This window comes from Martes martes, assembly GCF_963455335.1.
Source record: "Martes martes genome assembly, chromosome: 3".
Lineage (NCBI taxonomy): Eukaryota > Metazoa > Chordata > Mammalia > Carnivora > Mustelidae > Martes > Martes martes.
This window is the reverse complement of record NC_137890.1, coordinates 80,575,694-80,594,699: the sequence shown is the minus strand read 5'-3', so window position 1 is coordinate 80,594,699 and position 19,006 is coordinate 80,575,694. Positions and strand designations below refer to the sequence as shown.

The 19,006-nt window shown below is 36.0% G+C and overlaps 1 protein-coding gene across 1 annotated transcript in view; it reads left to right on the top strand.

Moving 5' to 3' along the window:
* IFT88 (intraflagellar transport 88) overlaps positions 1-19,006 on the top strand; it is a 146,079-nt gene that overhangs the window by 43,244 nt on the left and 83,829 nt on the right. The window contains exons 13-14 of the mRNA XM_080798204.1: positions 164-234; positions 5,288-5,374. Coding sequence (XP_080654330.1) covers positions 164-234; positions 5,288-5,374 — 158 coding nt within the window. The remainder of the gene's footprint in view (positions 1-163; positions 235-5,287; positions 5,375-19,006) is intronic.

The window sequence follows — 19,006 nt, the reverse complement described above, 5'->3', positions numbered from 1 at the left end:
AAATGAGAAGTAAAGTTCTGCTTTATGCAAGGGAAAATAGCTTAGAAAGATTAATTTACTTTCCATTTTATGTAACTGCTTAGTGGTGAGGTTGATTAGAAATCCAAGTTCTTGGTATTTACTTCTGAATTGATCATTTTTTTTTCCAATTTTATTTTCCCAGGATGACCCACACACTAACTTAGTGATTGAAGCTATAAAAAATGATCATCTAAGGCAAATGGAACGTGAAAGGTAATATTTTGTGCCTTACCAATATAGTTTTAATTTTTATAAAAGAATTGAATGTACATTCTGATTATTTCTCTCAAAACTTGTTATATTCAGTATATTTCTCCAATAAGGCTATTGTTTCACCATTTCTATGTATTACTAGATTCTCTCTCTTTTTTTTTTTAAGATTTTATTTATTTATTCGACAGACAAAGATCACAAGTAGGCAGAGAGGCAGGCAGAGAGAGGAGGAAGCAGGCTCCCTGCGGAGCAGAGAGCCTGATGCAGGGCTCGATCCCAGGACCCTGGGATCATGACCTGAGCTGAAAGCAGAGGCTTTAACCCACTGAGCCACCCAGGTGCTCCTCTAGATTCTCTTTTTGCCTTCAAGATAATCATAGTCCTCAGGCTGACCCCAATTATTCTTACTCAGTAACTCTTACTGTTTTCTTGTAATTTGTTTTCTCTCTGCATTTGGTGTAATATTAGAACTTTGCTCATATTACTTTTATTTAAAAAATTATATTTTTATGTATTTTTGCCCACCTTCTCAATTAAATTTCATCTCCCAAAGACAAAATTTTGCTTATTTCTTTCTTCCTTCAATATGGTACCTAGTTTCTGCCAAGTATGGTCTGAAAGTTCTGATATTTACTGTATATATATTAGGAGTATATCACATGGTAGAAGGCCCTTAGTTATTTTAATTGTGGTAAAAAACACATAACATAAAATTTGTCATCTTAATTATGGTACATAAGACTTATTGGTTTGGTAATGTTATGTGCATTAACATTGTTTTATAACCAGTCTTCAGAACTGTGTTTGTGTGTGCGTGCGTGCTCACGCGCGTGTGTGTGTAAGTGTTAGGTCATATACTAATTCTATTTATTCATTTTTAATTACAGTGTCATTAAGGTTATATTAATTTCAGATGTACAATCCGATACATTAGTCAGTGCTCATCATGATAAGTTTACTCTTAAACCCTCTCACCTGTTTCACCCCAGAACTCTGTATCTTCTCAAACTGTAATTTTACCCATTGAACAGCTCTCTAGGCCCTGCCCCCAACACCTGGCAACCACCATTCTACTTTCTGTGCTATGAATTGACTTTACTTACCTCATATAAATGGAATTACAGTATTTGTGACTGGCTTATTACATTTATCCTAATGTCCTCAAGGGTCATCCATGTTGTGGCATGTAACAGGATTTCCATCCTTTTTAAAGCTAAATAATACTCCATTATATGTAGAGAAGGCCCTTAATTTTTAGAAAGTTTAATATTAAAAATACTTCTGGGAAGATGGAGTAGACATAGTTTTCTCCTGTTCTTCTCACTAAGTACAAATAAAAACCCTGAAAGTTATATATAAAACAAACACAAGAAAGGTGAAAAGAAGAGGACAGATTAGGAAGGGAGCTCAGGACTTGAAGAACAACATGGCAGTGAGTTCCCCTCATGTTTCCCAAACTTGGAGCTGAAGAAGCTGGCAATCAGAAAATGACAATGGTTGTATTAAAAAAAAAAGAAAGAAAGAAAAAGGCCCCAAGAAAAGCCTGCTTTCTTTAGCCAAAGGAAAAGGAAGGGAGACAAAGAAGGCTAGCAAGACTGAAAATTTTGAGACAAATAACACACACACACACACACACACACACACACACACACAGACTGTAGCCCCACTCCCATGCATACCAGCAAAAGTCAAGTGGGAGCCTAGCTTTCTACACCAATAAGGCTATAAAGAGGTACCCATACCCCAAAAGTCCAAGTAGGGAGCCAGGACTTTAATCTGATAGGCCCTTAATGAGTCCCACCACTCTGTGGTGTCAACAGACAGCACGCAGGAACCTGGAATTCCACTTCATGTGGCAGTGTGAGGCACTCTCCCTCTCTTTTGGTGTCAGAGAAAATAATAGAGGGTCAGAATTTTCATCATCATTCAATGGTAACAAGGCCACCCCACTGTGGTGTCAGCAGGGACCATGGTAGAAGCAGGAACTCCTGCCCTACCCAGCAGACACAAGGACTTCTTCCCATGTTGGTTGTCAAAGGAAGTTGTATTGGGAACCTAGACATCTATTATCTGATGATAATGAGGTGGTGTCTCTTCTTCCCCTGTTGGAACCATGTCAAAAAAGCCAGCTGAAACAGAAAATTTAAATAAAAATTTGGAGTATTATAGTGCAGAAATGTCCCAAGTTTTGATCAAGAATACTCGTCATACCAAGAACCAGAGTTCATTTCATTTCAAACCAAATGAAAAATCAAATCAGTAGATGCCAACACTGACACAACAGAGATGTCAGAATTATCCGACAAATTTTAAATCAGCCATGATGAAAATGCTTCAACAAGTGATTATGAACATTGGTGAATGGGCTCAATGGGAGAATAAAGGAGATATGGAAAGATTCAGTGAACCAGAATATGGAAAATAGAAATGACCCAATCTGAACAACAGAGAGAAGATAGAGTAAAAACAGAAATGAACAGAGCCTAAGTGACATCTGGGACTGTAACAAAAGATCTGCAATTTTTGTCATCAGTGTCTTAGGAGAAGGAGATTGGACAAAGAAATAATGGCTGGTAACTCCCCAAATTTAGCTAGAGAAATAAATATACAATACAAGAAACTGAATAAATACCAAAGAGAATAAACCCAAGGAAATCCATGTGAAGATATATCATGATTAAACTTGTGAAAATTAAAGACAAAGTCTTGAAAGGAGGCAGTGAAAAACAACACTTAAGGGAAAGCAATTACAATGATAGTGGAAAAGTCCTAATAACCTAAGCTCCTGAATTAATAAACTAGAAAAAGAAAAGCAAAATCAACCAAAGGAAGAAAAAATAAAGAATAGAAATCATTGACATTGAAAAAAAAGAAACAGTGAAAAACACAGAGCTGATTTTTTGAATAGATGAATAAAATTAATAAACATAGCAAAACTGACAAAAAAGAAATCACAGCTTGCCAGTATTAGGAACAAAACAGGAGCTATCTCTACAGGCTCTGCATACATCAGAAGGATAATAATGGAACACTACAAACGACCCTACACCCACAAAGTTGACAACTTAGACAAAATGGACCACTTTCTTGAAAAACACAAGTGTCCACAACTCACCTGATATGAAATAGATCATTTGAATAGCCCTGTAAATATTTAATTTGTAATTTTAAACCTCCCCCCCCCAAAAAAAATCTCCAGGCTCATATGGTTTTACTAGAGAAATCTAAAAGATGCCTAAAAAACAATTAACGTCAATTCTACACAACTTCTTCGAGAAAATAGTTCATTTTATGAGGCTGGCATTCCCCTGATACCAAAACAAGACAAAGACAGTACCAAAAAAAGGGGGGGTTGGGGAGACAATAGATCAGTATCTTATGAATATAGATGCAAAAATCCCAAAGAAAATACTAGTAAGCCAAAAATACAAACAAAATATAAAAGGAATTGTGTACCATGACCAAATGGGATTTATCCTAGGAATGCAAAATTAGCTTACTCTGTAAAAACCAATGAGTATAATAGAGGATATCAATAAAGAATTTTTTTTTTCAAAATCCAATATGCTTTCATGGAAACAAACTAAAATACCTCAAAAGGCTAACAGTAGAAAGGAACTTCCTCAATCTGATAAGGACATTTATGGAAAGCCCAGTTTGACATACTTAATGGTGAAAAACTGAATGATTAGCCCTTAGAACAGGAACAATATAATGATATTCCCTGTCACTAATTCAACATTGCACTCAGGGTCCTACCCATGGAAATTAGGCAAAAAAGGAAGTAAGAGACATCCAGATTGGAGAGGAAGAAGCAAAATTATCTGTTTACAGATTACATGATCTTATATGTGGAATATCCTACATAAATTTTAGAATCCACTAAAAAGCAATTGTAAATAATAAACAAGTTCAGCAAGCTTGCAGAGTAAGATATCGATATATAGGAATTAGTACTATAGAAATATATACTAGCAATGTACTAGCAAAAATGAAATTCGTAATTACATTTACAGTAGCATAAAAATAATTAAGAATAAGTTTATCAAGTGAAGTGTAAAATTTACACTCTGAAAAGTATAAAACATTACTGAAGTATATGCTAAGTATATGGGAAGACATCACATTTTTATGGATAGGTACTTAATGTTAAGATGACAGTGCTCCCCAAATTATTTTATAGATACCGTGTAATCCATATCAAAATCTGAGCAGTGGTTTTTTAGAAAATGACAAATTGATCCTAAAATTCATATGGAAATCTAAGGGATCCCAAGTAGCCAAAACAATACTGGTGCATAAACAGTTTTGGAACATTGAAAATTAAATTAAATTAAATTTTAAAAAGAAAAAGAAGAGCAAAATTGGAAGCTCATACTCCAAAAGAAGAACAAAACTGGAGGGCTCATACTCCAAAACACAAATCAAGTGTAGTAGTACTTCATGCTAGTAGCATAAAGATAGGCATAGAAATCATTGGAATGGGATCGAAGGTCCAGAAATAAACTTGTACATTTATAATTAATAAAAGCGCCAGGATAGTTTGATGGAGAAAAGATAGTCTTTTCAACAAATGCTGCTGGGAAAATTGGATATCCTCATGCAAAAGAATGAAGTTGGGTCTGTCTCATACCATACACAAAAATTACTCCAAAATGGATCATAGACCTAACTGTAAGAGCTCAGAACTATAAATTCTTAGGGGGGAAAAAAAGCAGTATTTTTCATCTTGTATTAAGCAGTGCTTTTTGTTTTGGTTTTAATATCAGTTTTTTTTTTTATTATGTTCATCCAGTATTTCTTCTATTTGTCGGCCTGCACTGAAAAGAAAGATGAGCTGTTGATCCAGAAGGCAATTATGGCTTGCTAATCCCATTTCCTAGCCATGGTTGTCAACCTGACTTACGGACAGATTTCTAGTGTAGCTGTCCACTATATAGTAGACTTTCATGGTATGTTAGCTTTGATAGGTAATGTTTATACTTTAAAAAAAAAATCCAAACTCTTTTTATACCAAGTCTTTCAATAAAACTTTTTTGTTTGTTTGATATAGGAAAGCCATGGCAGAAAAATACATCATGACAGCCGCAAAACTCATTGCTCCTGTAATTGAAACATCTTTTGCTGTAGGTTATGATTGGTAAGAGAGAAATTCAGTATAACTGGATGGATATGATGTTTTCATAATTTATATTTTTATTGATTTAAACTTTTATTAGAAAAGTAATTATGAATATTGATTTCTACTTCTCAGGAAAATAATATGTGGTAAAATCAATATAAGGCATTCTGAAAGTTCTACTGTATTTTTATTATTGCTTATGTCATTTCTTAAATAGTAAGTCAAGTGTGCTACCATTCAATTTAAGGATGCATAATTCCACTGTACAAATCCAGCCTGTATCCTCTTCCATTTTACTGTACTTTTTCTCATTTTTTGTCAGTAGTACTGAAGTTTGTCAGTAGTACTGAAACTTTCTGCCCTGAGGAATAGCTGAAGTTTGTCAGTAGTACTGAAACTTTCTGCCCTAAGGAATAGCTCTCATACCTAAAGAGGCTGTTGTCTCCTGATGTAATCTACTTCCTAAATAGAAGTTAGGAGTTTTGTTATAGTCGGAAAAATCTTAGATTATTTGTTGGATGAGTAGTGAATTTGTTTTCTTCGACCCAGTATAGGAATCCCCTTTGTAGCATCCCATATAGGTGGCCATTTAACTTCTGCTTGGAGTCTTCCGGTGTTCAGCTTATTTCTGAACATCTTTAAGGGTTAGAAAAATCTTTGTATTGAACCCAAAATTGCCCCTCGTGGTACTTTTTTCTGTGATCTTTCATGCAAACATAGACTGAGTCTATGACCTCTTCTGTATGGTACCTTACAGAGTTTTAAAAATCCAAGATACATATACATAGTTACAGAGCCAAGTACAGAAGATTTAACTATCTTCTCTTTCTTTCTTTCACTCATCCATTACACAGTCCATTCTCTGTAGCTATGAGCTTGGGTTTTGTTTTGCTTTCTTGTTTTCTAAGTATCTTTCATGTTTCTTCTTGCTAGACATAACTTGTTTTCTTTACCATATTATTACCATCTTTCAGATACTTACCTATTCTGTTTATTCCTTGGAGTCCATTCTATTCCTTGGAATACGTTGTCTCCCTGGTTTAATTTGTACTGGAGGCTTCACAGTTGATCGGTGATGTTTTGTTGTTATTGGTATTTTCAGTTCCTGGCTCTCTTTTTCTGCATTTTTTGCTTCTGTTGCAGACTCAGGTTTTCTGGGAGTTCTTGGATTCTGTCTTACAGAATCACTCTCTCTGCCTCAGTTTCTATACAATGGTTACTGTCTTGGCCTGGTGTTAAATATCGTCTTGGGGATTACTGCCATTTTTCTCCTGGTTTGGATCTTTTTTTCCTTGTTTAACAGTTTATTTTTTCCTTTATTTCATCCTTAATTAACCCCTTTAAGATCTTTCTGTGCATGTCTGTAAATGTGCAGTTCTATTCTCATTCCTGATTGATCATTTATTTTATGAGGTAAAAAATTTTAAATTTTAAGTTGTAACTTTGTTTTAGAAGTTTAAAAGCATTTCTTCATTGTTAGCTAATATTGTTGGAGATTAGAAGTCTAATACTTGACTCATCTTTGTTATTTGTAGGTGACCTGTGTTTTCTTTCTGATGATTTTTAGAATTTCCTCTGTAGCTTGTGTTATTCTGAAATTTCATAATGGTATGTTTAAGTTTGTCTTTTTTTCTGTCTTCCTCCTAAGCACTCAAAAGACCCCTCAATTTGTAGTCTGTTGTTTCCTTTCAATTTGGGGAAATAGTGTTATATTATTTCCTTGATAATTTATTTCCTTATTCTCTACTTATAAATTTCTATCAATTGGGTTTGAGACTCTCTTGTCACTTATCTTTCTTATACTTTCCATCCTCTAGCTTTGCTTTGCTTTCGGGGAGACTTTCTTGACTTTCTCATCCAGCTCTTCCATTTAATTATTTTGTTCATGCATTTTTATTTTGTATTTATAAGAGCATTTTCATATCTCTGGATGTCTGGTTAAGGGGAGTCTGCGGGCTTTGCTTCACACAGAGATGGAGCGCTCAGTGATTCCATAAGATCCCTGAAGGCAGGCACCCTAATTCAGCCACCTTCTCAACTCATCTCCTCAATTGCCATCCCTGAACCCCAGTCTCACCTGGATTCAGTAGGGGCAGGAATCTCTCTCCTCTGCTGCTGCTTTCTTGGTGTCACTTCCTTTTTTTCTTCTTTATAATCCAGTAGTTTCTCATTCTTCCAGAAGTTGAATTTGCTCAATGTTTTGAATCAGAAGTTTTGCCAGTTAGTGCCTATAGTGATGAAAGGACTTTCTTCAGTGTTTTTTTTTTCTCTTTTCAGATACACAGTTCCAGATTCTTTACTCATTTCAGATATAGTGTGTTTTTATAGAATGACTGGTTTTCTACCTGACTAGTTGCCTGCCTGGTTTATAAATGAGTCCCTTAAAATGTGTCCCTATATTTGTACACAGTACTCCACTTGTGTTTTGAATGGTGTTATAGTACAACAGAATCACTGTATCCCTTTTTGTGGGCTCCAAACTGTGGTTGTAACCAAAGATTTCCTTGATCTGGGGGGCAACCACCTCACAATAAATGAACTCTATTTATTTATCTTTAATTATGCTGAATAGTATGTATTATTTGTTTTACTATTATTAAGTCTAACCTGAATTCTCTTAAAGTTTACTAGGTATACATATTAATTTTTTTAAGGATTTTATTTATTTATTTGACAGAGACAGACACAGTGAGAGGCACAGGCAGGGAGAGTGGGAGAGGGAGAGTGGGAGAAGTGGGAGAGTGGGAGAAGGAGAAGCAGGCTTCCTGCTAAGCAGGGAGCCCGAGGCGGGGCTGAGTTCCAGGACTCTGGGATCACGACCTGAGCTGAAGGCAGACACTTAATGACTGAGCTACCCAGGCACCCCTACATATTAATTTTTAATGTTTTTACCTTTTCAAAAATATGATTATAACTATGTCTTTGCAACCTAGCAGTTGAGTGAAATTTTGAACATTTCTCCAATGCCAACCAGTTCGATTGACATTTTCTACTAAATTAACATTTTAACTTATCAAAAGGCATTGCATTTGTCATATGAAACTTATAATCAAGCCCGACTAGATGGTTCTACTCATGTATCATTTTACTTTTACCTAAGTCTGTGTTTTTACATGAATATGTTTCTATTGTTAAATGATAGCCTTATATTAGAAAAATGTTAGGTTCACTTAAGAAATGTTCACAAACAGCTCCCATGAAATATGAGAGTGAATGTATTCACATTTATGTTAAAGATAGATTCCAAGAGATTTTGGGTGTGGATACTGATATAATGAAAGATGGAATCTAAGAAAACCCATTCTTTTACTGAGGTTCCAGATTTACCCTCACATATTGTTTTATCCAAACTCAGAATTTTTCTCCTTTATTTTTTCCAGGTTAGTTGAGATATTATTGACATATAATATATGCAGATTTAAGGTATACAGTGTGGTGGTTTGATATCTATATTACAAAACTATTACTACAGTAAGGTTAGTTAACACCTCCATCCCCTCACATAATTACCTTTTTTTTTTTTTTTAAGATTTTATTTATCTATTTGAGAGAGAGAGAGATAGCAAGAGAGAGCCCAAGTGGGGAAGAGAGGGAGAAGCAGGCCCCCCTGAGGAGGGAGCCCGATGTGGGGCTTGATCCTAGACCCCGGGATCATGACCTGAGCCAAAGGCAGATGCTTAACCGACCAAGCCACCCAGGTGCCCCACATAATTACCTTTTTAAAATTCTGCTTATAAAAGTTAAGATTTACTTGTTTAACAACTTTCAAATGTATAATACAGAATTGTTAATTATAGTTACCATTTTATATATTACATCCCAAAACTTATTTATCTTATTCCTGAAAATTTGTGCCCTTTAACCAACATCTCCCTGTCTACCCCACCTCCCAGTCCCTGGTACCACCATTCTACTCTTTATTTTTATTGTAGGTACTACATATGAGTGAGAATATGCAGTGTTTGTCTTTCTCTGTCTGACTTGTTTCACATGGCGTAATATCCTTGAAGTCCATCCATGTCTCAAAAGGCAAGATTTCCTTTGTTTTATGGCTAAATAATATTCCTGTGTGTGTGTGCGTGTGTCTGTGTCTGTCACATTTTCTTTATCTATTCATCTGTCTGGACATTTAGATTGTTTACATTTCTTGGTTTTTACGAATAATGCTATAATGAATGTGGGGTACAAATATCTCTTTGGGTTAGAGATTTCATTTCCTGTGGATATATACCCAGAAGTGGAATTGCTTGTTCTTGTGGTAGTTCTCTTTTTAATTTTGGGGGGAATTTCCATACTGTTTTCCATAGTGACTGTACCAGTTTACATTTTCACCTACAGTACACAAGTGCTCCTTTTTCTCTAACACTCATGTCTTCTCTTTTTGTTGAGGCTTTTTCTCATGAATGGTTGTTAAATTTGCATTTATTGAGATGATCATATGATTTTTATCTTTCATTCTGTTAATGTGATGTTCCACAGTTAGTGGAACTGTTCGACAGTTAGTGCACATATTGAACTATTTTTGCATTCCAGGGATAAATCTCATTTAACTGTGGTATTTATAAGAGCATTTGCTTTTAATCCTTTTAATATGCTGTTGAGTTCAGTTTGCTCATATTTTGTTGATGACGTTTGCATATAAATATTCATCAGGGATATTGTCCTATAATTTTTCTCTTGCTGTAATGTTCTTACCTAGTTTTGGTAATGGGTAGTGTTGGCCTCATAAAATGAGTTTGGGAGTTTTCCCCTTCAGTTTTTTTTGAGAGTTTGAGAAGGATTGGCTTAGAATTGACCAGTGAAACCATATATATGATCCTGGCTGTTCAAATTTTCTTTTTCTTCCCGATTCAGTTTGGGAAGTTATATGTTTCTAGAAATTTATTGATTTCTTCTAGGCTGTCCAATTTTTTGGCATATGATTTTTCATAATATTCTCTTTTAATCCCTTGTATTTCTTTGGTGTCAGTTGTTTCTCTTCTTTCATTTCTAATTTTGTTTGAGCACTTTTTTTAATGAGTCTGGCTAAAGGTTTGTCAATTTTATTGATCTTTTCAAAGAACCAGCTCCTGGGTTCATTGAACTGTTCTGTTGGGGTTTTTTTTGTTTCTATTTCATTTATTTCTGCTCTAATCTTTATTTCCTTTCTACTACTGGTTTTGGGTTTTGTTCATTCTTCTTTTCTAGCTTCTTTAGGTGTAAGGTTACATTGTTGATTTGAGATTCTCCTGCTTCTTGAGGTAGGCCTGGATTGCTATAAACTTACCTCTTAGAACCGCTTTTGCTGCATCCCAAAGATTTTAAGTCATTGTATTTTCATTATTATTTGTTTCAATGTATTTTTTATTGCTTCTTTGATTTCTTGATTGACCCATTCACTGTTAGTACCATGTTATTTAGTCTCCATGTATTTGTGGTTTTTCCAGATTTTTTCCTTTGGTTGATTTCTAGTTTCATAGTGCTGTGGTCAGAAATAATGCATGGAATGACTTTGATCTTTTTTATTTTTTTATTTTTTTTAAGATTTTATTTATTTATTTGACAGACAGAGATCACAAGTAGGCAGAGAGGCAGGCAGAGAGAGAGGAAGGGAAGCAGGCTCCCTGCTGAGCAGAGAGCCCGATGGGGGGCTCGATCCCAGGACCCTGGAATCATGACCTGAGCCACAGGAAGAGGCTTTAACCCACTGAGCCACCCAGGCGCCCCTGATCTTTTTTAATTTCTTGAGGCTTGTTTTGTGGCCTAATATGTGATCTCTTGTGGAAAATGGTCCATGTCACTTGAAATGAATGTGTATTTTGCTGTTCTAGGATAGAATGTTCTGAGTATATCTGTTTATCATCTAGTCCAGTGTGTCATTCAAAGTCCTTGTTTCCTTGTTGATTTTCTGGTTGGGTGATCTATCCATTGACCTATAAGTTACTTCCTTTATGTTATTGCTATCAATTATTTCCTTATGTTTGTTATTGACCACTTTAAGTATTAGGTGCTCCCATGTTGAGTACATAAATATTTATAGTTGTTATATCTTTTTGTTGGATTGTCTCTTTAATGACTATATAGTGTCTTTCTTTGTCTCATCACAGTCTTTGTTTTAAAGTCTGTTTTGTCTGATATAAGCATTGCTACCTGCTTTCTTTTCATATCCTTTTGAATGATAAGTATTTCTCCATCACATCACTTTTAGTCTGAAGGTGTCTTTAGGTCTGAAATGAGTCTCTTATTTCTAGGTCTTGTTTTTTTTATCCATTCTATCACTCATGTCTTTTGATTGTGGAGTGTTTAGTCTATTTACATTTGAAGTAATTATTGATAGGTATGTATTTATTGTCATTTTGTTACTTGTTTTATGGTTGTTTTTAGAGTTTTTCTCCATTCCTTTCTTCTTCTGCCTTCTTTTGTCATGATTACTTGCCTTTCTTTAGTCATATACTTGGATTCCTTTCTCTATTTTCTGTGTATCTATTACTGGTTTTTGATTTGTGGTTACCATTAGGTTTGTGTATAACCTCTTCTGCATGCAGCAGTACAAATTATGTTGATGGTCACTTAAGTCTGAACCCATTATGTACTCCTCTCCTCCCCATGTTTTAGGTATATGGTGTCATACTTTATATCCCTTTATTTTGTGAATCCCTTGAGTGGTATTTACAGATATACTTATTTTTACTGCTTTTGTGAGTCCTACTTTTCTTATTCTTGCTTATGGTCTTTCACTCAGAGTCCCCTTTAACATTTTTTGTAGGGCTGGTTAGTGGTCATAAATTCCTTTAACTTTTGTTTGTTTAGGAAACACTTATCTCTCCTGTTCTGATTGACAACCGTGATGGATAGAGTATTCTTGTCTGCAGATTTTTTCCTTTCAGCACTTTGACCATATCATGCCACTCTCTTCTGGCCTGCTAAGTTTCTGCTGAAAATTCAACTTATAACCTTATAGGGTTTCCATTGTATATAACTGTCTTCTTTTCTGTTGCTGCTTTTAAAATTTTTTCTATATTACTACTTTTTGCCATTTTAATTATTATGTACCTTGGTGTGGACCTCCTTGAGTTGATTTTGTTGGGGCATCTTTGTGCCTCTTGGGCCTGAATTTCTGTTTCCTTCCCCAGATTTGGGAAGTTTTCAACCATTGTTTCTTTAAATAAATTTCTGCCCCCTGTTCTCTCTCTCTTGTCCTTTTGGGATCCTTATAATGCCAATGTTATTACATTTGATGGTGTCATTGAATTTCTTAGTCTGCTCTAATTTTGCATAACTTTTTCTATGTCATCTTTTCAGCCGGATTACTTCCAATTACTCTGTCCTCCAGTTTGCCACTTCATTCTTTTGGTTCCTCTGGTCTGTTATTTATTCCCTCTAGTATATTTTTTATTTCATTTACTGTGTTCCACTCTCTGATTGGTTGTTTTTCACCTCATGTTTATGATCTCACTTATGTCCTCCAGTCTTCTCTTAAGTCTGATGAATATCTTTATGATCATTACTTTAAATTCTGTAGTAGGCATATTACATATTTCTGTTTCGCTTAGCTCTTGCTGTGGTTTTGCCCTGTTCTTTCATTTGGGACATATTCTTCTGTCTTCTCAGTTTGTCTAACTCTTTGTGTCTGTTTCTGTGTATAAGGAAAGTCAGCTACATCTCCTACTCTTCAGAGTACCGGCCTTATGTGCCTTGCCATGCAGTATCCCTGTTCACCAGAACCTGGCACTTCAGAGATTATCTCCTGTGTGTGATATGTTTACCCTAATATTGTGGTTGAGCCAGTTTTTTCCTTTAGTCCAGTCATCTGCAGGGGCTCCCTTTGCCATTATGGGCAGTTTTTGTCCCTGTGGTTTAGTGGGCCAGTCTGCAGATGCCTTGGCTTCAGTTGAGTTAGGCCAGGCATTTGCCAGAGATGGAGTAGCACCAAACTACAGGGTGCTCTCCCTGTGTTGTCCCCTGAGAAGCTTCCATTGGTTTGCAGGACCTGTGGTCAGAGCAATTATCTGCCTCCTGCCCACTGCTAGGGCCTCCATCTCACTGATCTGTTTATGTTTCCCTCTCTTTGGGGCAGAAGTCACTTTGGAGTGGTGCTGGCCACTGTTGGGACTGCTTGCACACTGCCAGGCCTGTGGCACTGCCCTGTATGGGCTCTGGCCAAGAGTGTGTTGGAAAGTGCAGATCTGCTAAAGGACGGCATAAAGCAATAGGGCTGCGATACTGTCAAGCTTTGACTACAGGTCCTCTGCAGGAGAGGCCCTGATATTTCCAGGCTAACCGGGCTATATAGAGGGGTGGTTTGGCAGAAGCACAACATGGTGGGGGATGGGGGGAGTAGGGCTGGCAAATTACATATCAAGACCCATAGGTGGGCATGTGTTTATGCTGAGGAGCAAGGGAGGGAAATGGTGCCTGTCAGTTCCTTTATTCCTGGAGGAGTTCCCCAGGGATTTATGTCCCTTTGTGACACACTCTGAGTTTTCTGGGTTATTTACACTGATGGGGTATTATGTATACATGGAAGGATGTAAGCCTAGGGTCTTCCTACTTTGCTATCTTCCCAGGAAGTCCTACATTATTGTTACATTCATTATGGTGATTTGTGACCAATGATTACAACCTGCTGAAAGCTCAGATGATGATTAGCATTTTTTAGCAACAAAGCATTTTTAATTAAGTTATGTACACTTGTTTTTTTTTAGACATACTGCTGTTTCACACCTCATAGACTACAGTATAGTATAAACAACTTCTATATGCACTAGGAAACCAAAAAATTCATTTGACTTGCTTTATTGCAATATTCGCTTTATTGGCAGCAGTCTGGAACTGAACCCACAGTGTCTCCAAGATATGTCCATATGTGAATTGCAAATATTTTCTCCCATTCTGTAGTTGTCTTTTCATTTTTTTTGTAGTTTCTTTTGCTGTATAGAACCTTTTTAGTTTGATGTAGTCCCACTTGTTTCTTTTTTATTTTATTGTTTCTGCTTTAGGTGTAAAAACCAAAAATCAGTGCCAAGATCCACGTCAAGGAAGTTTTCACCTATGTTTTCTTCTAATTCACCAGTTTTCATTTCTGAATTTATTTATTTGTATCTTTCTTTCTTTTTTCCTTAGGTAGTCCAGCTAAAGATTTGTCATTTTTTTTCTGTCTTAAAAAAAAAATAAGCTCTTAGTTGTTTATCTTTTCTATTGTTTTTCTAATCTCTTTCATTTATTTCTGATCTTTGTTACTTCTTTAATTCTACTAATTTTGAACTTAATTCTTTTTTAGTTCCTTGAGGTATTAAGTTAGGTTGTTTACTTATGATATTTTTTCTTAATGTAGGTACTTATTACTATAAGCTTCCCTCTTGTAACTGTTTTTGCTGTATACCATAAGTTTTAGTATGTTTTGTTTCCATGTGTTTCAAGGTATTTTTTTAATTTCCCTTTTGATATCTTATTTGACCCACTTGTTGTTCAGGAGTGTAATTTTCTTAACTCTCCATATTGTGAATTTTCTGGTTTTTCTTTTATTACTGATTTCTAGTTTCATACTATTGTTGGAAAAGATACTTAAGTATAATTTCAGTCTTCTTACATTTGCTACATTTGTTTTGTGACCTAACATATGATCTATCCTGGGGAATATTTTGTGTGTGCTTAAGAAGGATGTGTATTCTGCTGTTGTTAGATAGAATGTTTTGTATACCCGTTTGGTCTAACATATTTCAAATCCCATGTTTTCTTACTGGTTTTCTGTCTGGATGATCTATGCATTGTTAAAAGCGAACAATGCATTATTGAAATCCCCCATTATTGTACTGCTGTCTACTTCTTCCCTCAGGTCTGTTAATATTTGCTTAACATATTTAAATGCTGTGGTATTGAATGCATGTATATTTACAATTATTCTCTTTTTGATGAAAAGACTTATCATTACATAATGACCATTTTGTCTTTTTTTTTTTTTAAGATTTTATTTGTTTATTTGACCGACAGAGATCACAAGTAGGCAGAGAGCCAGGCAGAGAGAGAGAGAGGAGGAAGCAGGCTCCCCGCTGAACAGAGAGCCTGATGTGGGGCTCGATCCCAGGACCCTGGGATCATGACCTGAGCCGGAGGCAGAGGCTCTAACCCACTGAACCACCCAGGCGCCCCACCATTTTGTCTTTTGTTACAGTTTTGACCTGAAGTCTATTTTGTCTGATACAAGTATATATAGCTCTTGGTTTTTTTGTTTCACAGAGTATCTTTTTCTGTCCCTTCACTTTGAGCCTGTATGTGTCTGTAAAGCTGAAGTGAGCCTCTTGTGTGGTTGGGACTTTTTAATGCATTCAGACACTCTGTGCTTTAATTGGAGAATTTAATTCAATTACACTTAATTATTGCTAGGTAAGGCTATTGATAGGTAATTATTAATTAATTTTAGTAGTTAATAATTACTGATAGGTACTAATGTCATCATATTATTTTCTGGCTGTTTCATAGTTCCCTTGTTTCTTCTTTTTCTTTCACTGTTTTTCTTTGTGAGTTGATGATTTCTGTAATGGTATGCTTTGATTCCCTTCATTCTGCCTCTTGTGCATCTACTGTAGATTTTTGTTTACATAAAATATTTTATTGTTATAATAGCCTCAAGCTAATGAGAACTTTGCATACAAAACCTCTACTCTTTTACACTCCCCATAATTTTACCTTCTTTTATATTGTGTATTTACCTTTTTAAATATTGTGTACCCACTAACATTATTATAGTTGTTATTTTTAATACTTTTGTCCTTTATCCTTTTGAGTTATGTGATTGACATAGCTCCATATTATAATATTGCAGTATTCTGAATTTGCTATTTAACTTTAACAATATGTTTTGTATTTTCATATGTTTTTATATTGCTAATTAGCATTCTTTCATTTTGTCTTAAACTCCTTTCACCATTTCTTGTAAGACAGGTTTAGTGGAAGTGAATTCCCTCAGCTTTTGTTTGTTTGGGAAAGTCTTTGTCTTTCATTTCTGAAAGAAAACTTTGGCAGGTAAAATATTCTTGGTTGGCACCATTTTTCTTTGAGTACTTTCAGTATATCATTCTACTCTTCTCAGGCCTACAAGGTTTCTGCTAAGAAATCTGCTAATAGTCTGATGGGGGGGGGTATCCTTTATATGTGAGGACCTTTTTTTTCTTGCTGATTTTAAAATTGTCTTTATCTTTTATTTTGGACAGTTTTATTATAATGTGTCTTGGAAAAGGTTTTTTGAAATTTTGGGGTTACCTATTAACTTCATAAACTTGGATGTCTGAATTTCTCACCAGATTTGGGATTCTCAACTACTCTTCTTTAACTAGGCTTTCTGTTCCTTTCTCTTTCTTCTCCTAGACTCCAATAATGGGTAGATTTTTTTTCTTTTGATGATATCCCATAATTCACATAGGCTTCTTTCATTCTTTTATTTTTCTGTTCCTCTGACTAGATAATTTCAAATGATCTGTCTTACAATTCATTATCTCTTTCTTTTGCTTGGTCAGATCTGTTGAAGCTTTTTATGACTTCTTCAGTTTAGTTATTGTGTTTTTCAATTCTTGGATTTGTGCTTTTTTTTTTTTTAATAGTTTCTATTTCCTTGTGGAACTTTTCAATTTATTCATGTGTTGTTTTCCTAATTTCATTTAGTTGTCTGTTTTCTTAAAATTGACTAAACTTTTTAAAGAGGATTATTCTAAATTCTTTGTCAGACAATTCATTGATTTCCATTTTTTTAGTCAGTCCTTAGAATTTTATTAGTTTCTTTTGGTGGTTGTGTATTTTATTGATTATTCATGATCCTTATGTCCTTTTGTTGGTATCTGTGTACTTGAGGAAGTAGGTACTTCTTTTAGCCTTTACAGACTGTCTTTATGAGGTAAAGCCCTTTACAAATCAGCCTGTCCAGAAATTCTGGGTGGACCATCTGGTGGAGTACTTGAGTGGACAGGTCTGTTGTCTGTTGCCTGGGTTAGTAGTGAGCAGATCTTGTACTTGAGTACATGGGGACCAGTCTGGTGCCTAGGTCACAAGGTGGAGCTGAAGTCTAGTTTCCCTGGGGTGTGCTCGGTGCTTGAATCTGTGTAATGGACTTGGGACCTTGGTCTGTGGGGGCAGACCTGGATCCTAGGTGTTTCCAGGCAGCATCCAGGCATTGGGAATCACTGGGGTGGACCTAGCATCTAGGTCCACAGAGGCTGTTTTGGTACTGAGACAGTTTGGAAGCCTGGTTTTGTGAGCCAACCTAGAGTCTGGGGCTGCAGGAGTTGGCCTGTATCCTGCAGCCCTCAGGAGATGGCATGGAGGTTGGATTTGCAGAAGTAATTATGGTACTTGGGTGGACCAAGAACCTGGGTCCCTGGGGGCTTGCTTTGAACCTGGGGGCTGACCTGGTATTTGAGATTTGGGGGCTACAGTAACTAGCCTAGTGCTGAAGTGGGTCAAAAAGTTGGATGTACAGTAGTCATCCTGTCTCTGGGCCCAGTCATCCTGTCTATTTTGTAGGGCCAAAGTTGTTGCCTGGGAGCTGGCTGATGCTAGGGTGTGTCAGGATTCTGGGTTCATGGGAGCTTGCTGGGAATCTGGAGGTTGTCTGGAACCACTAGAGCGTGCTTTGCCCATTGGGCCATGGATCTAAGTTTGCAGGAGCCACCTGGGGCCACTGGAGCCAGCAGGAACTGGAGTGAGCTGGTAACCTTGGTTCACAGGTACTATCTGTGGAGCCTGATGCCTAGGAGCCACCTGAGGATGTAGAATCCTACAGGTAGCAGGATGGGCAGGAGCCTGGGTTAGTAGGAGTGTGCTAGGGAGCCACCAAGGGTATTGAGAATCAGCCTGGTATTGGGATGGGCTAGTCTGGAGTCTGCAGTTAAGTCAGACACTTACTTTACTCAACTTCTCTTGGAGAGAGGCTTTCTCTCTCCATGCCAGGCTGTCTGGGCTCAGAGAAAAAATGAAGGGGGTCTGTGAATCTGTCCTCCTCAGTGTGTCTTTTCTTACATCTGATCTTCACCCAGGCACTGTAATCCCTCACCTAGAATCCTTAGCTCTTGTGAAAATATTTTCATGCATGGATAGTCCTTAAAATCGATCTTTTGGGGAGGGTACAAGTACTAGAAATTGCTATACCACCATTTTGCTGATGACATCACTCCTCCAACAGTATTTTTAATGTTACCTAGTATAATATTAGTTTTACCCAAAGAGCATAGTGATATGCATAGTGATATCATAACTATGTTATAATTCATAGGTATTTTTAAGATTTCATTTGTAAACTAAAATGTAGTCTTATTTCTTTATGTGTTAACTAAGTAGACATTTATTTCTCTAGATAGAACTTGCCAGTTTTAAAAAATTTTTGCCAGATCTCAGATTACGTGAAAGCCCATGTTTCTAGTAACTTTGAAGCTTTCTTCAAAGCTTCATATATTTTATACATATGAATATATATATAAGTATAATATAATATAAACAATATTTTCCTATTTGATATTCATAAAGCTTACATAATAGTTTTCAGAAATGGCAATATATATGTGTATATACTTATGAACATATATGCATATGTGTACATTTTATGTGATTATATACAAAAAAACTATGTGCATTTATATACCTCTGTATGTATATATGTATATTTTGAACAGAGGACAGTGATCT